At 39.4% G+C, this 25,413-nt stretch overlaps 2 protein-coding genes across 2 annotated transcripts; both read left to right on the top strand.

Moving 5' to 3' along the window:
* Positions 1–5,001: 5,001 nt before the first annotated feature.
* LOC307034237 (sterile alpha motif domain-containing protein 9-like) lies at positions 5,002–10,045 on the top strand. The gene is made up of 3 exons (XM_079672998.1): positions 5,002–5,042; positions 5,433–5,495; positions 6,676–10,045. Exon 3 carries the CDS (start codon positions 6,765–6,767, stop codon positions 8,844–8,846), a length of 2,082 nt encoding a protein of 693 aa, XP_079529124.1. The 5' UTR covers positions 5,002–5,042; positions 5,433–5,495; positions 6,676–6,764; the 3' UTR covers positions 8,847–10,045.
* A 528-nt stretch (positions 10,046–10,573) lies between these two features.
* Positions 10,574–24,827, top strand: LOC307031902 (E3 ubiquitin/ISG15 ligase TRIM25). Its single transcript, XM_079669479.1, has 9 exons — positions 10,574–10,949; positions 12,211–13,008; positions 13,355–13,463; positions 14,576–14,671; positions 16,103–16,336; positions 21,126–21,148; positions 21,471–21,619; positions 22,230–22,490; positions 23,759–24,827. The coding sequence occupies exons 2-9, from the start codon at positions 12,371–12,373 to the stop codon at positions 23,815–23,817; spliced, it is 1,569 nt and encodes a 522-aa protein (XP_079525605.1). The 5' UTR covers positions 10,574–10,949; positions 12,211–12,370; the 3' UTR covers positions 23,818–24,827.
* The last annotated feature ends 586 nt before the right edge of the window (positions 24,828–25,413 follow it).

Here is a 25,413-nt window from a genome sequence, read left to right as displayed (position 1 = left end):
TTTTCTCCCGGGTTGTTGTGATCACATGACTGACAGAGCCGTGCTCTGATAGGCCAAAAGTCGGTTTGATTGCATTCGGGCTCGATTGCTTATCCTATCTGAGTAGCCCGGATGATGCTGCATCGCAAGTTTGGACATCGAATTTTATACACCGACATTTTTTACGTCGAATTTTATTCACCGAAATTTTGCATTCTAATCTTTTTCACTTGAATATTTGGGATCTGAATTTGAACATTCAAATGTTTTTAACTTGAATTTTTACATTTTTATTTCATATAGGCCTAGGTAAATTCGGAGCAAAAAAAATCAGATACATGATTTTCACAGTAATTATTTTCAATGCTATAAATTCGGTGTCTAATCAAATTAAAATACTTCTGTCTCTTGTTTGCTTCCATAGAACGGGTAATAACCGGAAAAGCATGACATGAGCCCTTTAAAATCGTCACAGGAATAATCTGTAAGTGAACGGTTAATTGTTAGGATTCCTTTGCGGAGAAAAGGAAACCTAAGCTCAGCTGCTATCTACACACACACACACACGCACGCATGCACGCACAGTGCACGCACACTCAAACACACTGTGGGTGTGTCATGTTGTTACCTTAACTTCCATTACATAAGACTAAAGTATAGTTACCATTTGTAAGGGAAACTTCTGCAGCAATGGAGAGTCAGGACTCAGCGAGACACGAGGAGAGTTGGAGCTTTGATGTCACACAATGATGTTTATTACAAGTCAACGGCCGGAGAATTCATATCAAGTCACTGTCACAGTCACAGCAGCAAAAGGTTCTGACTGCACGGGTGGGTTGTCATGTCAATTCTGCCCAGCCTATCTCTCGATAGACCTTTTAACTAGTTTACAGAGGGTCAAATCCACATATTGGGGATGGGCGTAAACATCTGCAGGCACAGGAGATGTCTCTCACATCTGTGGAGCTCGTAAAACAAATCAGTCGTAAAACCCCCCCTGTGCCCATCAGGTCAGGCCATAAAACCTAGTATCAACATACGACTGCATTAACACATTCCTTACAGGAGATTAGAAGCAGGGATGATCGTAAATGTCAACACACAGAATAAGGTTAAATATCTTAGGAGTAAGAAATAATTATTCTTTGACACTTAGGAGTAAGACAGAAATATTCCCTTACAGACGGTATCAGTACTACAAGTACAAAATAAATAAAATATATATATATCTTTTTTTTTTGTGCTCGAAATAAGGTCTGTGGTTGACACAAATTGAAAAGACCGATCACGTTTTGTTGAGCACACATACGGGTACTTCTGCTCTGACAACCAGGCATGACGAGTAATCTGTAACATTTCGCTCTCTCAAAAGTTTGGCCATTTTGACTTCATGCGCCAATCAGCAGCTCTCAACGGAAAGAACGAGACCCCGCCTCCCATGCTGTATCCAGTTCTTGTTGCAACCTTTATATATACAGTCTATGGTTGCAACACAGGCCGTTTCTCAATGTCGAGTAGAGCTGCTGCAGAGCCACTATTTCAAGTATACTAAGGACTGTTTAAATGCCCAGCATTCGGTGCCACTCGATGACGTAGCATACTTGAAATAGAGAGGCAAAGTCCCTCCCTATAGAATAGATATAGAAATATAGAATAGAAAATATCAAGAAGATACTGTAGTGATCTCTACAATAAAACATGTTAGTGCAGGACGTCCAAAGATATTAAGAGGAGGATGTGCAAAATAGACAAACTAATAAGGCTGAATTTGACTCAGGTGTAACTAAAGTCTGCTTTAAGGGTTGTTTATATTTCACATCATTAATCAGAATCTGCAAAGTAACAAAAATAAATGTAGTGGAGTAAAAATACCAGGTTAACCTCTGAATTGTAGTGGAGTAGAACAAAGTAGTATGCTGCTGTAACAAAAACATTTCCCAACTTGGGATCAATAAAGTCTTATCTTATCTTATATTATCTTAAGATGATCGATGGCTACTGCCATATTTGCTAAATGTGCCTCTGAGCCTTGACAAGTCCATGTTTCAGGCTTATCAATTAACAACAGGAGGGGTCACAGACATAAGACCAGCTGTTAAATAAAGCTCTTCTGTCCTTAGCTGTCATATGGGTATACTAATGCTGCCCATTATGGACACAAGCAATTTTCACCCATTTATTAATTACAGTATATTTTTTAAATGTGATAACACCACTGTGTGTCGTATCCCCTAAACCTCCAGGGGCGTAAACAGTTTAATACTGGCAACTTCTAATTGTGGAGAATACGAAAACGTCTTTTAAAACTACAATTCCCAGTAAGGACGTGCCATAGAACATGTTGCGAAAAACACAATAGCCAGCATGTGTAATTCTTGGGGGGGGGGGGAGGGCTGGGCTGGATCCATCCAAGTCCAGTTTTGGATAGTCTGCCGTGGTTCCATTCCATTTCATAGAGCTGTTTGACGCTCAGCGTAACCTTGTCACACTGCCACTCCAACATCCAATCACAGAGCTTGAGGACTAATCACGGGGTTTGTAAAGCAAGGCGGATGTTGTAGTCCCAATCAAATCGAAGGTTAAAAACACAAAAGCATTGTACACAATTGAAACCAATCAATATTGTGTAATTAACAAGGATAGATAGATGTTTTTTAGTGGATGAGTAATGCAGATATCACTGTGTAATCATTTGACAGTGAGGGGAATACTTCCGGTTTTATTATGAAAACTTTGAGACCGGAAATACTGTTTTCACCCACGCTAACTTTACATGGAAGCTGCCGCTATGACGTTCTCCTGGCGAGACCTCAAATCATCTTCGTAATATCTATCAAACTATAGATCCTACACATCCACTGGACGCAGATTATAAATGTACAACATACACTTCTCGCTAGAAATCTAATAAAAAAGCAATTTAATGGCCAAACTATTCTACAATTTAGGATTTTCCAGAGAGGGTTATTTGTGAATAAACGACCCTCCGGAGTGTTTGCAATCAACGGAAGCATGTTGTTTCTTACAAGACCACTAGAGGTGATACACTTTAAAACATTATTCTGGGTTGTATTTAGCTGCTGAACAATCGACCTATACTGTATGTTTTTTTTTTTAGGAGGGCAGGCTGGCTTTTAGATGCTAAAATTGTGTACTTCAAATAAAGTGTCGCCAAACAGGTTTTTTAGGGAATTTGGTTTCTCTTTGGGGTCATAAGCTAAAAAATAAAGGGAGAGGCAGAACACATGTACAAAGAATAAAGACATCCACCAACTCTAAAGCTCAATAATGAATACACTATATCTTGTTGATTTCATCTTTAAAGAAAAGTTTAGGGGAACCATTTTAGAAAGTGATAACCAAGATAACTGTGGTGTTGTAAAAACAAATCTCTGTGTCTTTTTAAAAAGAGTGAAATAGGAAGTACGAGTAATTTTGAAACGTTTGTGTATTGGCAGTCATTATCCGGAAGAACGAGGCGTGTCCGAAGTCAAAGCCTGCTGGATGGCTGACAAAGATGTATAAACAAAACAAATTGCAACGTATATAATCGGAATGAAACCAAGCGACCAGGAGCCATTTCCCTGAATTGCTTTTGATTTCTTGTAAAACATAAGTGATGGTTTGCCAACACCTCACATTTAATGAGAAATTCTTCTTTAGTAAATAGACAATACAACCATATTCTTAAATGGCATATAAATTAATTAAATAAATATATTTTGTATAATTGTTAAATCCTGAATAAAGAAGACATTTAAATGTGCCTGCATTACGATGGTTGCTTTTCACTAGAGACAAATCAAGTCTTGCATTTCGATTTGTATGTTTGTTGTTTCTGTGTGAGACATATACTTTTTTTGATAATTAGGTTAAGTCAGCAAAGTCTTAGCTTAATGTCCACATACTAATTTTTTCCAAGGCTTCTAAACACGTCCTTAAAGGGTCGGTTCTAAGAGGGGGGGGGGGGGCAACAAGGGACAGTACCTCCCTAACACTGACCAGGGACCCCCCTGTGGCCCCCCTCCAAAAAAAAGGTTACAATATTACGATTTATTTGAAATCAAATCAGAGACCCGGATGTACAGTGGGGATTATACTGTTCATTACCTTATATAAAATCAAATACTGTTTATATTTTTTTATTAAATTGTTACTTAAAGTTACTAAAACAAATACTCTAAATGAAAAAAAACGACTGAAACAAAGGACTTATTTTACACAATTATTGTATACTGTCTTTGTCTTTTTAACCTGCTTTTATTGTGCCCCTCTCATGAAATAACTGGCCCCAGCTTGGCCCCACCAGTACAATTGATCTATTGTAGAGACATCTCAACCACGCCAACATGAACTCACTTTTGAGAGACATATCTGTCTGCTAAACAAAACGAACTAAGACAAAGTTGCAGGTCGTAACACGAAAATATTATAAATCGCTTCACTGATTTAATCCATTGTGACAATATTGATTAGAGCAGTTTTAAAATGTAACTTTATAATGGTTGTGTTTGTTGCAGCACCAAATCCCTTAGTCACTAAGTAAATAACATTATCTAAATACTCTTAAAGATTTACAAGGACTATGCACTGCAAATCTATGGAGGGCCTTACACTCCTCTAAACATTTTCATCTTAACTGTTTGCAAGATTATAATTAATATCTTTAAAAAAACAATGTATTTTGTTATTGAAATCATTTCATTATAAACTCAAAAGCATGATATCTATACTGGTTCTTTTTGAAAGGTTGATATTATAAAGTAGCCTTATTCAAGTATATTATTGGCAAAGACATTTCCAGGAAAGCAGTTCATTTATTTGAAAACCTAACCGAAAGGATTTCACTTCCGAGAAATGAGTTGAAATGTTAAGAGTCATTGTGACTTGGCATGAGCTATAGATGTTTCTTATTATAAATCACCTGGAGTAATAACAACCAATGAAGAGTAGGCAATATTCATAGTTAAAAAATGTTAGGTATGCAGAAGGTGTGACGAAAACTGTATAAATAACATTGTCAGGATCTTTTGTCAGACACACAACTGCTGGAACTCGAACAGGTAACACATTTTTACTTTACTGTTTTTTCCCAGTTAAATAAATGTTAATACAAATCTTTGTCTGTTTAATGTTTATATTTTAGAATTGTTTCTTTTTACTCTTTTAATTTCTACTTACAGTATGTGCAATTCCTTGCTTGTTGAGCTGCTGCAACACAAACATTTCCCAAATTGAGATTAATAAGTACATCTTATCCTATCTGCTGCTTTAATCTTTACCAAATTTAAGCTTTCCTGTTTTTTACTTAACTGGATTGTGACTTTCACAACACGTTCCTGGGTTAAAAATTGTATTTGTTTCTGGACATTTTTAAGATTGGAAATGTAAAGTTTTGCCATTTCTTATACACTGATAGTTATAACCTGTTTCTTTATGTGTTTTTTCATCAGGCATCTGCAAACAGCCAAAGACGTTGGACCAGAAATCAGAAAACATCATTATCGCTGGTGCAGGTCAGTGAACTGTATTATATAAAATAAAATAAAAATCGGAGGTACTTTTAACAGTACCACTTTTGAATAAGTCTATGGAAATAGAATGTTATTTACCAACTTTAATTATATTCATTCAATCTTTGAGAAATGCTTTATATATTTGAATCATATAACACACATATGTTAAACTGAAGGCCCGGGGGCCAAATCAGGCCCTTGGTGGATTTAATTTCGGCCCGCAGGTTAATTTCTAATTACTATTAGATCTGGCCCGCCGGTATATTGCACGCACACCTTCACTCCATCCTGAGGGTTTCCTCAGATCAGAGCCTGAGCCCAAACATTGATGAACTTGCACCCAAGATGAGATGCCAAGTATCTGGCTTGAACTAGCATCACAGAGCCGCAAACTGAGTTTACATGGATGTTTCCTTCTGCACTTTTTTTCTTGCGACAGCAGGGCATGTTTGGTTTTTTCTTTGAGGGAAATAGTTTTTTTGAAGCTGTTGTTGGCCTATGGAAAAATGTAATCATAAGAGATGACTCTGGAAAATCTGCAGATAGAGCCATAAGAAATTAATACAACTGATTTTTTAATGTTTAATGTTGTTTTTATAGGCAATAATCTAAGCTTTGTTAGTTCCTGGTTTAGTATGTGCAATAAGTTCATTTCAATAAGTTTTGCAATAAACTCTAGTACCGATCTTTTTATTTTGACCCACTGTGTATTTGAGTTTGACAACCCTGATAACACATAATTCAGAACAACGTTTGGGTATCCAGGTTGGGTAAAACTGTATGGTGGGTAACTAATAGTAACATCTTGAATAAATTAATCGGTTCTTTACTTTCTGCAAAAATAAATAGAGGTTTTTTTTCTGAGAGCCAGTGTCTTTATTCGATGGATCCCAATTGGTGTAGTTTAAAAATATATATAAGAAGTAAAAACAATATATATATATTTATAAAGAAAATCAACAAAAATGTGTCTAAGCTTGATGGGAATGTCAACAGTTTTTCAGATATTTAGCCAATTACTAAATTATTGTGCGTGGCAATTGATATCTATAACAAATATTGTGGCAACCCAATAGTAGTTGGGGCATTTTACATTAAAACAAATGTCAATAGTTGTGATATTTCAAGTGGTGTACAAACCGATTGACGTCATCATCTGTTGTTATCCCCCCCCCCTTAGGTGTGTGAATACTGCTGCAGTACATTTGTGGTGCATTACCAACAAGAGAAGAACACACTCTCATCTTTTTGAAGTCTTAGCTTACCGCAATGGAGTCGACAGTGGAGGAAGGAGTTCAAATGCTCAGTAAAATGCTATCATCGGAGTATTCGCCAAAAAAAACCAAGTCCAAGAAGATGCAACTATTCTCTTTTTTGGCGATGTTGAACGCATACGATCCTGAGGCCTACCTCCTGATGTCTGAGTGTCAACAGATCCTCGGACCACCTGATCCCATCCATGGCGGCCCCCCCTTTGAAAAACGAATGGAGCCTTTCATTGACTTTATCAACATATCCGGTCCGCCTGATCACAAATGTTCGATTGAACAAGTGTTCGCGAAGACTGCTGTGAACGAACTAGCTGCACTAGGTCTTTCCAGGAGTGCTACCATGAAGGAGTTCATGGTTTCACTCTGTGGAGATCAGATTCAGCAACATATAATCCAGTCCATTAAAACATTGCTGACAACGAGAGAATTGGAAGAAAAGGGTAGAGAGAAGTTCTCAAGGTTGATTTTAGACATACAGGAGAATGAGAATTTCTACAACGCTGTGTCTGTATTGAAAACCGCATCTGATAAACTGACAGGGAACCCCATTTTCCCACAAACAATTTCTCGTCTCTATTACATCAGAGGAGGCATCATTGACTATAAAAAAGCTGAGGAGTGGGCAAAGGAAGCCATTAGAAGAGCTCCAAAAAACTCTTATGTTGCTGACACTCTCGGGCAGGTTCATAAGAACCAATTTTTGAGGGAATCCTCGCAACCTGAAGAAATCTTACGCAAGGCAAAAGTGGCCTTCCAAGCCTTTAAAGATGTTGAGGTGAAAGCTGACGAAGAAGTGAGCCCAGACATGGTAGACTCAGCAGGTACTGAAAGCATTTCAGTTACCTTCAACAACAGAGGTTACTTTGGCTTCATGCAAGTGGCAAAGATAGCCTTTGAGAAACTCAGCAGGATCAAACCGAAGCTGAATCACAGCTTCATCCAGGAGAAGAAAATGGAAGTTGAAGCCAAGTTTGCCTTCTTCCAATGGTACCTCGCCTACTCTCAGCCTGACATGAAATCTTTGGAGCCATCTTACTTCTGGAAGGATGTTGCTCTTTGTTATGAAATGTACACATCAAACAAAGCAACTGAGTCCATCTCCTTTGCAGGCCTCCTCGATAGTCTGAATCGAGGCCTTTTCACTTCTAAGGGAAGGCGCGCTTTGTTTGAGGAGCAGCAGGAAACAGTGTCTGATTTGGAGGCAAACCAAGGCTTTTTGAAAGCCAACTACGAGGAAAACTTTGATGTCAAAGCAGCTGAAATGTACATTCTCTCCAACATCATCTTGAGCAACAAGATACACAACTCTCCTATGCTCACCCCGGTGAAAGAACTCCAAGCAATAATAGACCGATTCTTGGACACAGAAAAACGCTGCAGAAGCCCTGAGTTTTACCTTTTGGTTCTGCTGTTGTTTTGGTCTGACGGACAACCTCAGGCCGTGCAGGAAGAGGAGGATGAAGGAAATGAACAACAGAGCACAGAGGATGACTTGTCGGAGGACACAACCCAGGAGGATGAGGCCAGCGATGATGATCAAGAAACTAGAGAAGAGCCTGGACAACTTTCTCTTGACCGCTTACTTGACCCTGATCTGCAAGAGTATGTCACATTAATAGAGCAAGCTTTTGAGAGAACCAGATATTTCAAGTACCTTCGAGGTCGGTACCTTTTGCCTCTCTTTTTTCTGGGGAAGGGCTCTGGACTTCGCAAATGGATTCACAAATCAAAGTTGGATGCAATTGTAGAAGAAAAAGTGGACGCTGAGCTAGCTGATGAACAAGGGGAGGGAACGAAAGAGAAATGGATGCGGATCCATGAAATGTGGATCACAGGGGATGTGTGGCGAATCCAAGAAATCCAAGACATCCTGAGCCCAATCAACGTGGAGCCTTGCCAGTCTCCACTATCTCCACAGGATCACAAGATGGTGTACGTTTTGGCTGGGGGGAAGAAAATAGAAGCTAAAACCAGAGTTGATGATGATTCAGCGCCAGGCCCAATGCTTTCCTATCTTGGCTTCACCATCCAGGGTCCTCTCGTCTTCAGAGTGAGAGATCCTCAAATGTCTGGACAGTGATTGCATGAATGACCACTTTGGGACTACAAGATGAATGTCAGTTCCAAGTGTCATGGCCACCCATTCAGAAGTTGCTGAGATATGTCAGTCTGGACAAAAATGGTGGACTGACCAACATTGTTATCCCTAGAGCCTCCCTAATGTGTTTTACACAAGCGTTGCATTTGTGACAGAAAGATACAAAAATCATGAAAAATAGGTTACTAATTATTTTTTGGTGAATTGGTGTTTAATAGAGATTCTCTTAAAATCAGATATTCATTCTTTGACTTTTTGATTTAACCATGATTGACCTTACTTTGACCTTATCAGTATCTTAACCACGTGGCTTCCATTTGAATAATGATGGTAGTGTAATTGAATATAATGAGTATTGAGTCTGATTTCATATCAAAGACATTTTTATTTTAATGTGCTTTTTACAATTGTCAGGATTGGGGAATATAGGAACCAAATGCAGTAAAAGACAACACATCTTACATTTTGTAATCTACAAGAAGAGACTATTGGCCATTTATTTTATGACTGCTTGTATTGTAGAATATTGCGGTATGTAGAATGTTTTATTCGGAAAAAGACGGGACACAAAGTTCAACTCCAGGACAAAGATATTCTTTGGTACTTCAGGGATGATAGTATGGTTGCAGATTTGGTCTTTTTTGTGCAGTTAATTCTATTTTTAGGGACATTTCATATCCATGAAAAGAAATGGGCTTACTCCAAAGCACATTTTGTACATTTCTATCAACAATGTAAACAATATATTAGCACTATTTAAATCAGTAGTAATAATAAGAAGGCAATCAAAACTAATTTTGAGGTATCAAAATATATATTTCTTTCTTTTTTTCTTTATTTACTGTATGTAATGTCTTGTTACTTTGTATTTCTGCCCATGGACTTTGTCTGTTGTACAGTATGTCAAATGTATGATGTTCAATTCATGTATGACAAAGATGAATTAAAAAAATATATATAAAAAGAGTATTGTATTAAATACACAGAAGGGTAATCACAAGGTGAAACACAACAGGTGAACACAATGAGACAATTAGACACAGGAAGGAAGACCAGACACAGGGAGAACAGAATTTCACAAATAAAACCATGACTAAACACAAAACTAAAATCATGACAACGATGTACTTTTCCTACACAGCCTACAATACATGCATATTCAAAATAAATGGGAGACATAATTTATTGTATTTGCAGTTCTTGTATTTTTTGAGTTCTTAGTTGTATTTTTTGCTAATTTATTATTTATTAAAAAGGAACATACAAATATATTTGGAAATAATGAATGCATGTTTGTTGTTTTGGCAATATATGTATTTACATATTAGAGTTTTGATAAAAATAGGTTTTAAAAATCGTGGTCAAGCAATAGTTAAAAAACAGTAATAACCAGAAAGTAGTACATTTACACACATTTACTGTACTTAAGTACACATTCTAGTTACTTGTATTTTACCTGAGTATTTCCATGTTATACTACTTTATACTTCTACTGTACTACATTTTGGAAGCCAAGTGTACACTACAGTGAGGTGATGTGCCTTTTTCTGTGGTATTGCAATAATTGTTCATTAAAGTTGGAAAATATGTGTGAATGAAATATTTTACTAAAATAAACAAATTACTTATTCCAAACTCTGGTATTCCACCACTGGATAAAACAACAGCATTCTCTGAAAATGTGACGCAACATTGATGTAACAGCGCCCTCTGCGGACACTCATTTCCGGTGAACATGGCATAGCAGCGTAATTTCCGAGACTCCCTGAACGCAGCCTTTTCACCGCATCAACCTGCCCAGTTTATTATTAGCCGTTTAGTCCGTTTGTCTTTCATACAGGTGTGTTTCCACTCGTCCTTCTGTGTCAAATGCAGAAAACTCCAGATGGGAAACTAAATGGCCGGTGACTCACAACAGACCGGAATGTTTGTGGGAAACAAAAAAACAACAAGCAACAACGGTGACATGTTAGCCTCAGTAGGACAGGTGCCTGTCGATATTTGAAACGTTAGCAGCATTGTTGTGCTACAGAAATCAGTGTTTCGGCTTCACGAAGACGACATAAAAGGACATCATTTATCAAGGTAAGAAGAACATTTAACTGTCTGTATGTCTAGGTTTGTTGAGCTTATTGCACTCCCAGGAACTCAGCCAGTGTAGCTAACAAGTAGCAAATTAGCTAACGGTCGGTTGACCCCTTAACCTAGGTTAGTGTTAATGTGGCTAATGGTTGTGATCTGGGAAAACGTGCTATAAATAACGACTTTCTAACAGCGTGTTAAGAGCAGGTTCACAGGCCTGCGTGAGGTGGAAGAAGTACTCTTGTACTTAAGTAAAATTAGAAATACCACAGTGTAGGAATACTCTGTTACAAGTAAGAGTCCTGCTATCAAAATTTCCCTCATGAAAAAAGTAATTCTGCAAAGTAACTAAAAGTATTAAATAAGTGTAGTAAGTAAAAGTACACTATTTACATTTGAATTGCAGTGGAGTAGAAAAACAGTCCCTCAAAATTGTATTTAAGTACATAACTTCTATTTAGTTACTATGCACCGTGTTCATAGCAGATTCACAGAGTGTTAACCCTCATGCCGACAAGTGGAAACACTGATGACTAATTGGGATACAACTTTTTGACGGATGTCAACAACACGTGGCAGGTTTCTACTTTACCTCGAGGTCATATCATTGAAACAGTCTGTTTTAAACAAGCTTATCTGAGCAAGCAGGACAACAGACTTGTTTCAGAGGTTGTCTCAGGGCCTTACTGTAAGCTAAAGTGCATTTTACTTTCATTTTTACTTTTCTGTGGTGTGGGTAAGTAAATCCGTTCACATGGACTCACAAAAAGGTTGATATAAGGCACAGTTTACCTGTTCACATTTAGATTTTGGATTGTGTTTTTAAACAGAAAATACAATGTAACCCCCTATATGGTTTCTCTATCCTGAGCGATACAGTTGTTTGACAGGCTGTGTCCATGTGTAAAACTTATTTGTATGTGAATGGCCATTTAAGGGTTAAATACATTGCCTTGGTTAATGTAACATGATGGGTACTATTTTCTGATATTTTACAGTCCAAATGATCAATCTACAAATGTATGAAACAACCCACATATTAATCGATAAACACAATTATAGGTTTACATTCAAACAAACTAAAGTTTCTTTAAGTGTTGTTTTGAAATCCTGTCAATTGAATGTTTAAAATGTTTTGCTTGGTTACATGATCAGCATTGCTGTGAACTAAGTATTGAATCGTCTCCTTGGTTCAACACTTAATGTAAGGCAGTTTGATGTATAATGAGCATTTCTCCTCCCCTGTTTCTTCTTAAACTTAAAGCAACCAGATACCTACAGAGGGTGGAGCTCCACATCAGGAAACCTGCCGCCTCCTCCCTCTCCCCCTCCACTCCCATCCCTCTCTCACCTGCCCTCACCTTCCACCTTATTATCTCCTATCCCCACAACTTCCTCTTTTTCCATCTCAATCCATCGCTGACATGGCGTCGGCTCAGTCGGAGCAGTCCAGCGTCCTGCAGGACGAGCTCACCTGCCCCGTGTGCCTGGACTTGTACCGAGACCCACACTTGCTTCCTTGCGGCCATAACTTCTGCAAGAACTGCCTCAACCGCTTAAGGCGACAAGCGGATCGAGGTCGCTTCCGCTGCCCCGAGTGCCGCGACAGCCACCGCTGTGGCCTCAACTTTCAGAAAAACTTCAAACTAGCCAATATTGCCGACGACTACCGGCACCGGCGCAGCGCCACCACTGCGGCTGCTTCAGCTTCAACATCCAGAGAGCCGCTGTCCTCTAGTCTTTCAGTGCAGCAAGGCAAGAGTGTGTTGGCTGTTCCCTGCGACTACTGCCCCGCAGCGGCTGCAGAGGCATCGGGCGTCAGCGCTGTGGACGACAAGTATTCTGCTGCTTCAGGATCTGTGGTGGTGATGGAGAAGCAGGAAGCCGCAGCCGCCTCCGGGTCGATGTTTGCCGTCAAGACGTGCCTGAAGTGTGAGGTGTCGATGTGCCAGGAGCACGTGAAACCACATCTGGAGCTGCCGGCGTTTCGCGAGCATCCGCTGACTGAACCCATGAACGACTTGTGGAAGAGGAAGTGCCCGGATCACGATGAGATATACAGGTAGGAGGCAGGAGCGCACATTCTTAAGAGAAACTGATAAATGATCCATGGACAAGGTTTGTCTTTTGTTGTATTTAATAAAGTAATAAAGACAGTTTTATATACAAGTGAAATCAATCTCAAATGTAGGAACAGACCTACTTCATCCTCAGAGGATAGAGAAGTTCTGCAGAACACAGCTCATAATATATATATTTTAAATTAATGTATGAAAATTTGACACAACAGTAATATTTTAAAGATATTTAGTTGTTAGCACTTTTGAAGAAAGCTGCCCTTCCTTTAGCAAGCACAGTCATTTGAAAGGTTTTTCTGAGTTCTGTTTTTATTTGGTGTGAAACTCCAGGTATTACTGCATGGATGACAAGATGTGTGTGTGCAACGCCTGCACCATAGAAGGAGGACACTCAGGACACAAAATCAAGACCCTGAAGAACACCATGAAAGATTTCAAGGTACACCTTTTATTATCATCATGGCTTTTACACAGGTTAGAAAACAGTCATTTTTAATATGATTTTTTGTTGATTATTAAGGCAACTTTCACATTTTTTAAGTTGCTTTGGAAAGCCCTATATTTTACCCCGTTACATTATAAGGCTAACAAACCACATGGTCTACAGTACATGTTCAGTATTTAACATTTATTATATTTAGATATACATGTGTAGGAGAACTTGTGCTTTGTAGCCTACTCCATTCCCAGCCTTCTAAATGTTTGGCTCACACACACTTGTGCTGAGTCTGGAAACGTGTGTGTGTGTGTGTGTGTGTGTGTGTGTGTGTGTGTGTGTGTGTGTGTGTGTGTGTGTGTGTGTGTGTGTGTGTGTGTGTGTGTGTGTGTGTGTGTGTGTGTGTGTGTGTGTGTGTGTGTGTGTGTGTGTGTGTGTGTGTGTGTGTGTGTGTGTGTGTGTGTGTGTGTGTGTGTGTGTGTGTGTGTGTGTGTGTGTGTGTGTGTGTGTGTGTGTGTGTGTGTGTGTGTGTGTGTGTGTGTGTGTGTGTGTGTGTGTGTGTGTGTGTGTGTGTGTGTGTGTGTGTGTGTGTGTGTGTGTGTGTGTGTGTGTGTGTGTGTGTTGAAAGAGTCACATGACCTTGTGGTCTTTCCATAGGAGAGTTAAGTCCTCTTCCTCCATTCTCCTGAACAGAGTGTAACTCTGAGAGGCTTCCAGTTCACTGTGCTGGTTGTCCAGTCCAGAAACCTGTTGAATTTAACATGTGGCATGAGTCACACAGAACTGACCCCAAATCAGTGTCATTTCCAGACAATTTTCCTTGTGTTGGCAGCGAATGGACTTAATTAATACATCAACAGTGCAATAGACTCCTCTGTTTCTTTGTACAGACAGTGTCCATAATAATCATTCCGGACAATGTCTTAGATCGGATATTATTGGATATTTCAATGGTTTTTAAGTCTTCTTTTGAGCTTAAAAATACATTATAAGCAGCAGTGAAACAAAGTACTTTCCATTGGCATTGTAGTTAGCAATCACACCGACAGATTTGTGTGTCAATTTTTTTAATCTAATGTGAATTTATTATCACTTTGCGTCGTCATGGTCACCAGGGCGCGCTGGATAAACAGATGCACAGGGTGGAGAGGAAGTACAGCATGGCAGAAAAAAAACTCCAGGAGCAGAAGGAGAAGGAGAGACAGAATAAGGTGAGATGGCTCATACTTTTATTTCCACAGGGCTAACTGTCTGTGATCTCTCCTCACACTGACCCATTTGATCTATGATGTTATAATGTCTGTGTGATCACAATTAACAGTGCACAGACACTCCTGATACTTCCTGACACACCCAGAAACAAGTTATCTCTTCTGTTTTAAAGAGAACAGCATGATTTTTAACAATTGTTACTTTATTTGTTTCTTATAGTTTTCCAGTTAATATAGCAGAAGGGTTCAGTATCTGATAATAGAATTGGGCTCCGGCTAACAATTAGTTAATTTCATATTGATTCATCTGCTAATTATTTTCTCAAGCAATTGACTAATATTTGGTAACTAAAACATTGCAAAAAGAAATGAAAAATTGCCATCATATCCGAGAGGCAAAATGTATGCAATCAAATGTCTTGTTCTCGTAAAGAAGCAATATTTTAAGCAATAATTGACTGGTATGTATGTTAGTATGTTCAAACCTTTTATATATAGTAGGGATGTAACGATATATCGCGATATCGCGGTAAATAAATGTCTCAATACTGTCGTGAGACTGACAAAATCTCCAGCGATTTTTTTTTTTTTTTTCTTTTTTTTTTTTTTAAATCTTTTTTTAACCAAATGGTCCCATTGAGATCATCATTCTCTTTTTCAAGGAAGACCTGTCCAACATGGAAACAAGTAGGTTACAACATGAACATAAAACAACAGATAACACAAGAGGACATCGTATTTACAGGGCTACATGTACATACCTAGAGACGTTGACAAGTACCAACAGTATATTTATATCTCGCCCTGTCAATAAGCCTCACCTTCTTGGCAACAACTGTATTGTTTTTGAAGTGGTGGAGAGACAATGCACAGTTTGACCCACTGCTGTCACCCATGGCCAAAGCATATCTCTCTGTCCCAGCAACATCAGTACCAAGCAAGAGAGTTTTTACCTCAGCGGGGGATATTGTAAACGCCCAAACATCCCAGCTTCTACCTGGAAATGTGGACATGCTCATATTCCTAAAAAATAACCTTGATGATGCTGAGTGAGTGATTTATTCTACTGCAGGGTCTGATTATTATATTGTTGACACTTTTAAAATACTACTATCCTACTAAAATGCTGTACAAATCAGATTTTATTATTTAAAAAGATTCACTTTTTTTTCCTTTTTTTTTCATTATCGCGATATTATCGTACCGTGAGTTTTTGGTATCGTTACATACTATATATAGTCTACAGTACAAGCCAATTAAATGCTTGAATTGTATAAAAAATGTTTTAAACAATTGCAGTGAAATATTCGTTGCCATCTTGAAGAAACACTTCTAGTTAACTTTACATGAAAGTCTAGTATATTTACATTAAGTTGAGGATAAATTCATTCATAATTCTTCCTCCTCCTCATCATCACTTCCCTCATGCAGAAGTTTTTGGACGACTCCGAGCAGTGTTTGAACCGGCTGGTTGACGAGATGAAGGCCAAAGTTCACCGCTTCGTCACCAGACTGCGGGAGGGCACGCACACTCACTGCGACACCAACGGGCCAGCCATCCAGAAAAACATCTCCAAGATCTGCCAGGACCAGGCCCGGCTGCAGGAGGTCCGCTGCTGCCTGGAGAGCCTCGTGCACGAGAACGACCCTTTCCGCTTCATCCAGGTGAGACGCTCAACTCTGCCCAGCTGTTGTTTAAATAAGGAGCCCCTCCCCACACCCCTCTGAGAGATATTTGGTTAAAAAGAACACAATGGTGCTCTAGGAAAGGGGTTCCCAAAGTGGGGGTCCCCGAGTGGCGGTCGCGAGATGATTACAAAATAAAAATGGAAAAAAAGAAAATTATAAAAAAAATTGATGAATTATTTTTTGAATTTAATTATTTTTTTAAATTATTAATAATAACGTTTGCATAGACATTTTAAGGGGCGGACTAGCCATCTGTACAATTTCCCCCGCAACGAGGCTCTGTTTCTCAAACTTTACAAACAAATTAATTCACTAGCACCTAAGGGGACACATGTTGATGTAGAAGAGACATGGAGAAGAGGGGACACATGTTGATGTAGAAGGGAAATTGAGAAGAGGGGACACATGTTGATGTAGAAGAGGGGACACATGTTGATGTAGAAGAGGGGACACATGTTGATGTAGAAGAGACATGAAGAAGAGGGGACACGTGTTGATGTAGAAGAGACATGGAGAAGAGGGGACACATGTCGATGAAGAAGAGGGGACACATGTCGATGTAGAAGAGACATGGAGAAGAGGGGACACATGTTGATGTAGAAGAGACATGTAGAAGAGGGGACACATGTTGATGTAGAAGAGGGGACACATGTTGATGTAGAAGAGACATGAAAAAGAGGGGACACATGTTGATGTAGAAGAGACATGAAGAAGAGGGGACACATGTTGATGTAGAAGAGACATGAAGAAGAGGGGACACATGTTGATGTAGAGGACACATAAAGAAGAGGGGACTCATGTTGATGTAGAAGAGGGGACACATGTTGATGTAGAAGAGACATGAAGAAGAGGGGACACATGTTGATGTAGAAGAGACATGAAAAAGAGGGGATACATGTTGATGTAGAAGAGACATGAAGAAGAGGGGACACATGTTGATATAGAAAACATATGATGAAGAGGGGACACATGTTGATGTAGAGGACACATGAAGAAGAGGGGACACATGTTGATGTAGAAGAGACATGAAGAAGAGGGGACACATGTTGATATAGAAAACATATGATGAAGAGGGGACACATGTTGATGTAGAGGACACATGAAGAAGAGGGGACACATGTTGATGTAGAAGAGACATGAAAAAGAGGGGACACATGTTGATGTAGAAGACACATGAAGAAGAGGGGACACATGTTGATATAGAAAACATATGATGAAGAGGGGACACATGTTGATGTAGAGGACACATGAAGAAGAGGGGACACATGTTGATGTAGAAGAGACATGAAAAAGAGGGGACACATGTTGATGTAGAAGAGACATGAAGAAGAGGGGATACATGTTGATGTAGAAGAGACATGGAGAAGAGGGGACACATGTTGATGTAGAAGAGACATGGAGAAGAGGGGACACATGTTGATGTAGAAGAGACATGAAGAAGAGGGGACACATGTTGATGTAGAAGTGACATGAAGAAGAGGGGACACCTGTTGGTGTAGAAGAGACATGAAGAAGAGGAGACACCTGTTGATGTAGAAGAGACATGAAGAAGAGGGGACACATGTTGATGTAGAAGAGACATGGAGAAGAGCGGACACATGTTGATGTAGATGAGACATGGAGAAGAGGGGACACATGTTGATGTAGAAGAGACATGAAGAAGAGGGGACACATGTTGATGTAGAAGAGACATGAAAAAGAGGGGACACATGGTGATGTAGAAGAGACATGAAAAAGAGGGGACACATGTTGATGTAGAAAAGACATGATGAAGAGGGGACACATGTTGATGTAGAGGACACATGAAGAAGAGGGGACACATGTTGATGTAGAAGTGACATGAAAAAGAGGGGACACATATTGATGTAGAAGAGACATGGAGAAGAGGGGACAGATGTTGATGTAGAAAAGACATGAAGAAGAGGGGACACATGTTGATGTAGAGGACACATGAAGAAGAGGGGACACATGTTGATGTAGAAGAGACATGAAGAAGAGGGGACACATGTTGATGTAGAGGACACATGAAGAAGAGGGGACACATGTTGATGTAGAAGAGACATGAAGAAGAGGGGACACATGTTGATGTAGAAGAGACATGGAGAAGAGGGGACACATGTTGATGTAGAAGAGACATGAAGAAGAGGGGACACGTGTTGATGTAGAAGAGACATGAAGAAGAGGGGACACATGGTGATGTAGAAGAGACATGAAGAAGAGGGGATACATGTTGATGTAGAAGAGACATGGAGAAGAGGGGACACATGTTGATGTAGAAGAGACATGGAGAAGAGGGGACACATGTTGATGTAGAAGAGACATGGAGAAGAGGGGACACATGGTGATGTAGAAGAGACATGAAGAAGAGGGGACACATGTTGATGTAGAGGACACATGAAGAAGAGGGGACACATGTTGATGTAGAAGAGACATGAAGAAGAGGGGATACATGTTGATGTAGAAGAGACATGGAGAAGAGGGGACACATGTTGATGTAGAAGAGACATGAAGAAGAGGGGACACATGTTGATGTAGAAAAGACATGAAGAAGAGGGGACACATGTTGATGTAGAGGACACATGAAGAAGAGGGGACACATGTTGATGTAGAAGAGACATGAAGAAGAGGGGATACATGTTGATGTAGAAGAGACATGGAGAAGAGGGGACACATGTTGATGTAGAAGAGACATGGAGAAGAGGGGACACATGTTGATGTAGAAGAGACATGGAGAAGAGGGGACACATGGTGATGTAGAAGAGACATGAAGAAGAGGGGACACATGTTGATGTAGAAGAGACATGAAGAAGAGGGGACACATGGTGATGTAGAAGAGACATGAAGAAGAGGGGAAACATGTTGATGTAGAAGAGACATGAAGAAGAGGGGACACATGTTGATGTAGAAGAGACTAGGGGTGTCACGGTTACCGGTGTAGACGGTAACCGCGCTAAAATATTTTGACGGTGAGATAACCTTCTGAATTTCAAAACACGGTGTTATGTCGGTGGGTTAAATTACCGCACACCGTTACACCGGGAGAGCTTTCATTTCCCTAATACTCCAACGGTTACACTGTATTACACTGTTACCGCGCTAAATACTTTGCATTTCAAAACATAATGTTATCTATGTGCGTTACTAGAGCTCTACACCACACACGTGACACTTTCGAACGTTCGCAGGCGCCACTAGTCCTAGGTTCTTTTATCACACTCTCTCACTTTAAGCATGGCAGCAGAAGAAGGAAGCCGCGATGGTACCATTTTTCCACCTTCTAAGCGCAGAAGATCAGAAGTGTGGTCCTACTTTGGATATTTAAAAAACTCCGAGGGGCAACTGGTGGAGGACGGTGCCCCCGTGTGCAGGACATGCCGGCGGAAGGTATCCGCGAAAGGGAGCAACACATCGAATTTGCTCACTCATCTACGAGACCATCACCCGCAGCTGCACAGCCAGTGCAAGGTATATTTGTTAATATTAACACATAGTTTTAGCTGAAATGCTCGAAATAACTTTTGCCTTCGGATAAAGGGGAAATGTAACAATTATATCCGACTGTCAATAATGTTAAATCTTGATAATAATCATTTACATTACATTAGCAAATGCACCTGCTCTCGTGTGTTCACCATTCTTAGATCGGCGCTAAACGTGGGTAAAGCGTGGGTATATTGTTTCCCCACTTAGGAACTGTCTGAAAGCAGACAAGGTTAACATGCTAACCTTTTTGCACTTTAACCTAAAGTGACAGAACTGAATCACCGCCAGGTTATTTGACAATTGTGAATGTGTAATTGTGAATGTGTAAAAAGATACATCAAAATACTTGAATATGTGCATTTGGTTACTAGTATACAGTCCTTTTTTATTCGTTTTAAATATGTTTAATATTGACAGCATTTATGATAAGTTATTTTACACAGTCTGGTTCATCTTTGTTCTGAGTAGTTAGTTCAAGTAAAATGTAAAATCTGCACAGGCTGCACTTCATTTTATGTTATGTTCCTTCAAAACCAGTTTTGCCTTACCTCGTTGTTGAATCCTGCACTTCTCATAGAGTTTTTTTTTATTTTTAACATCATATTGTAATAAACACTCTACTTTTTAACCCATTGCTGAATGCCCCCTATTTCCATGTACTCTCATCTCCAGGTTGGATGTGGATGTTTGGGGAACAACGTTGTTGTTCGAGGTCTTCGGATCGGTACCTGGTCACCTTAATGTTAACACTAAAAAAAAAAAAAATTACCGAGATAATATCGTAAACCGTGGTAATTTTGGTCACAATAACCGTGAGCCGAAAATTTCACACCGTGACACCCCTAGAAGAGACATGAAGAAGAAGGGACACATGTTGATGTAGAAGAGACATGAAGAAGAGGGGACACCTGTTGATGTAGAAGAGACATGAAGAAGAGGGGACACATGTTGATGTAGAAGAGACATGGAGAAGAGGGGACACATGTTGATGTAGAAGAGACATGGAGAAGAGGGGACACATGTTGATGTAGAAGAGACATGGAGAAGAGGGGACACATGTTGATGTAGAACTGCCAACCTTTCCCCAAAGTGTATCAAAAGACTGTAACTTTTAAAATGAATGTGTGAATTACAAAGATATCATTTTAGGTTTAGGTTCATTTCCTAAAGATTCCCAATCGATGTGTTTGGTGCTGCGTTACTAAAACGAGGTCATTTGAATGAAAAGTACTTTTGGCGTGATTCAGTTTTCAAGCATGTGTTGTTTTCATCTCTTCTTTAGGCTTACAAGACAACAGGAAAGCAGTAAGTGCTGCTTCAATGTTTCCCATTTTCATTATTTTCATTAATGATCATTAGCTGCATATTTTCTAGATTGATTCATTCTTATGTGTTTATTAACAACGTCTGAAATGCATAGATATTCAGTTTACTGTCATACATCACAGTTTGATTTGAATAGACTGGTGACATTTGAGAAGCTACAACCAGCATGTTTTGCATTTAAAAAAAAAAAAAAAAAAAAAAAAAAAAATCGGATTTTTCAATTTACAAATCAACAAATCTTTCTTTTTAATATTTGATTGAATGCAAACAGAAGCCCTGATCCATGGTGTTTGTGTTCTAGGTGTCGTAAGCAGCTGAGAAAGAACATGTTCTACCCAGAGTACGTGGACATGGAGACGGAGGTCCTCGGAGTGATGATGGAGGAAGAGATGAGGAAATTCCTTGATGAGGAACTACCGTGTCACATTATCGCCACCATTAACTCCCTGTGTAAGAACGTCTCCTTACGTCACATTATGCTAAACGCTGTCAGAAGGGCAAGTTTTCATTTGTTACAGACAAGGTTATTTATACAGCACCTTTCAACACAAGGCAATTCAAAGGGCTTCACAACAATGAAAGACATTAAGAGCATAAATCACATTAGAAACATTTAAAAAGCAATGATAATTGAGAGATGTGAATAGTTCAATTTAAAAGTAGCGGCAACAAGAAAAGTCTTCAGCCTGGATTGAAAAGCAGTCAGAGTTCTGGTACTTTGTTCCAGATATTTGACAACACCCCGAACCAAATGCTCACATTCCTCAACCCCTAGTCTTCCTGTGAAATTCAAGTTCTTTTGACACTTTTCTAACCTCTTTATATATGTATTTAATAACGCATGTTCTCCACTTGTTTAAGAAATGCCACCTTACTGCAAGTTCAAATGTTCAATGTTTTTGTTTGCATTGTTTCAGAGGTGTTCATTTCACTTAACGGTAAATGCCCTAGGCTGCCAGTTGTGGTGCTATAACATCATTTAGCATTATACGGAGAGGTGTTGGTGTAATTGAGTCGGGGAACAAATGCATACGTTGGTTAATGTCTGTCCACTCATCAGGTCATCTCTCAGACCTGGAGGAGGAGGAGCAGCTGGACGAGAACGAGGAAGAGGCCGTTGATGATGATGATGATGACGACGATGACGACGATGACAGCAGCGTCGAGGAGATGAGGAGCGAGGGGGAGGAGGAAGACGAGGAGGAGGAGGAGGAAGACGAGGAGGATGAGGAAGAGGAAGAACACGACCACAGCGAGGCTTACAGCTTCAGCCCAGGGGAGGAGGACGAGGAGGAGGAAGAAGAAGAGGAGGAAGAAGACGGTGAGGATGACAGGGTTCCCGCAGGCTCTTAAAAAAGTCTTAAATATGATCCAAAAAATAAGGAAGATTTGATTTAGAAGGTTTTAACCTTTGTGTCAAATCTGACCGATTGACTTCTTTCATCATCACTTTTTTGTTTTACATCCAATTGCATTAAGGCTTTATGATATCCTTCACAGTAGACATTTGAACATTGCTGATCACCACTTTCATTGAATTCCTTGGATGATTTTAGTCAACTTTGTAAGATGTGTTCCCCCCCTTATGTGCCCATCCCCCCCATGTGAATCACACCTGGCACACACAATACATGTTCAGTGTCTGTTCTTTGTATATGTTCTGCAGTTGTTCATGTATACCAGTAGTCTGATACAATATGTAACGTTTGAAAGGGTGTTAAATGACATTTGGTGATGATTTATGGTTTTTGTGTTAATGTAATAGCAGTTAAAACAGGACCGGTCAAATCTGACTGCGAACACCAAAGTAAGGGGGGGGGGGAAACGAAGACAATAGGAGGGTTAAAAATGATGGGATTTGAAAGGTACTTCTGTGTTGCGATAGCGTCTAAATGTGTTTTTGGGGGAAATGTCCGGGCTGCAAAGTAACCAGTACGGTAAGAGCCTTTCAGTTCCCCCCAACTATTTGCATTGACATAAATCAACATGGAACCAGTAATCACTAACTTTGCATCCCCCGGCCCCTTATCGGAGAACACCCAGCTAGTAACCTAGCAACCAAGCTTCAGCTAGCGGCAGTCATACAAATTAATATGGTGTGGTGTAAGTTCAACCTTATTTAGCTGGAAAACATAAAATGTAGTGCTTGGTTGAAACCAGTGTAGGGGAACGTGTTTGAAGCCCGCTGCACCTTTTGCAAACAAAATGTAGCGTTTTTTTGTTCAAAAGTAGCGTTGGCTAGTTCAGCAGCTCCCGCAACAACATCGCGGTCCTCTGGGCGACGTTTGGGTCTACGTCAATCCTAAAAGCGGAGGTGCTATGGACGTAGCTAGACACCAATCATACAACAGCATAGATGAAAGATTGTAGCCAAGGGAGCAGAGCTCAGAAGATAGCACACACACACACACACACACACGCATATATATATATATATATACACTTTCATATTTACTTTGTAAGTAATTATGGGACGTATTTCTTCTTTCATAGCAATTTTCCTTCATAGTTTCTTGCTGTGAAATAGGTCTTAAATTCTATTCAAAGTGGTCTTAAAAAGTCTTACATTTGAGTTTGTGAAACCTGCAGGAGTCCTGGATGATACCAATGATGGAGAAGAGGAGGACGAGGAAGAGGGAGTTGTTTAACCCAGGATTTGTAAACATATATTTTTACACCTATTAAAGCACTTTTGACTCAAGCAGCTAGCACACTTTGCCTCCTACAATATTCTGAAACGACACACTGGATGAACACAGAGCTTCGGTTCAGCTGGATCTTAAGACTAACTCTGCACTGAGAATATGCCAATGTGAACGTGGAGCTCAACCCCGGTTGCATTTTGCTAAGAACTTAACAAAGGTGCTTCGTAGTGGGAGATGTACAAATATAAAAGGACAGAATGTGGCTGGAAGGACTCAAACAGAAGGTGGCCAAACCTCAGCATGGATTTTCTACAACTTTGGTTAGAACTTTATGGTAAATTTGCCGAATCAGAATTTGATCTAACCTTTTTATCTGTAGATCTTATTGATATAACAACCGGTGCTCAGCAGAGAGAGCTTCTGAAGTTCCTTACATTTCATAAGAATAAGTGTTTGAATTCCTTGAGTTTCTCATTGCCATAGAAAGCCTTCTGACCTTTGTAAACAGGCCACCATTTGTTAACTGAAGGACAGCGAACACGCAAGGCTAGTAACGAGCTACTTGAATGAGTCCTGCGTGAATAGGATTGTTTCATTTATGCTACAGTTACACATCGCAAGCCAAAGAGTAAGTGTGTGTGTGTGTGTGTGCGTGTGTGTGTGTGTGTGTGTATGGATCATTTAAAAAGTTTTGTTTGCTTAGCATGACATTAGAAATGATATGTGCTAATAACAGTCTACATAGGCTATAAGAGGAATTTGCTTTTCATAGTTGTGCTTTAAAAGCAGTTTATGCATTGTTTGAAATGTTCTATGCACAGTTCATACATTACTCCCCAGAATATCAGTTTCAGATGATGAGGAATTTTGCACTTTACTACTGAAACATGCTGTGTTCGGCCCGAAAATGAATGTTCAAGACTGATTTTAATTTTGATACGGGTGACTTTGTGAGGGGCCAAAATAAAACGAGATGTATACTTACGAATAATAATAAAGCTTATCAAAATGTGCCCTGTTGTTTAGCTGTCTAATTCATTTTAAGAGCATGATTTCACTTTAATGTTGTGTCTAGAATGGCAGAAAAGAAGGGGGTTGGAGATACATAATCTACATTTAACTTAACTACATTTTAGAAATTAACAAGACTGAATTTCATTACTGAAATTGCTGAAAAATAAACATGATGTGGGCAGTAGTTCAAGAACAAGGCAAAAAATTATTACTTCTTCATGTTATAATGACCATAAGACATTTTGAGAAAGCATTAATACATGGATTTTTTGCATAAATACAAACATTTATGACTACATAACTTTAAACACACAGTTTGAGTCTGAAGTCAGGCAATAATAGTTTTCAGAAGAGAAGTGTTATTTTGTTAAAAGAAAAAAACCTATTTTCACTGCCAGCCTTATTTAACAACAACAATTTATCATGCACAAAAAGACAACATAACTGATTCACAATGTAAACATAATACATACATAGATAAGTCAATATATATGATAGCATATGACGTGATTCCACTTTAAATGACATTAAATAAAGCAACAAAATTCATGAGAAAGTCCGAACGTGATTCCTGTCCCGGAACCC

The sequence above is a fragment of the Notothenia rossii genome (genome assembly GCF_949606895.1).
Source record: "Notothenia rossii genome assembly, chromosome: 3".
Lineage (NCBI taxonomy): Eukaryota > Metazoa > Chordata > Actinopteri > Perciformes > Nototheniidae > Notothenia > Notothenia rossii.
Note: the sequence above shows the minus strand (reverse complement) of the source record. Positions and strands in the feature narration are given on the sequence as shown.

What these genes read in the sequence shown, in the direction of transcription:
- LOC307034237 (XM_079672998.1), top strand. Translation starts at nt 6,765, where the DNA reads ATGGAGTCGACAGTGGAGGAAGGAGTTCAAATGCTCAGTAAAATGCTA.
- LOC307031902 (XM_079669479.1), top strand. Translation starts at nt 12,371, where the DNA reads ATGGCGTCGGCTCAGTCGGAGCAGTCCAGCGTCCTGCAGGACGAGCTC. An exon ending in GATCACGATGAGATATACAG is followed by an intron (nt 13,009 to 13,354) that starts GTAGGAGGCAGG and finishes GTGAAACTCCAG; the next exon opens with GTATTACTGCATGGATGACA. An exon ending in AGAAGAGGAGGAAGAAGACG is followed by an intron (nt 22,491 to 23,758) that starts GTGAGGATGACA and finishes TGAAACCTGCAG; the next exon opens with GAGTCCTGGATGATACCAAT.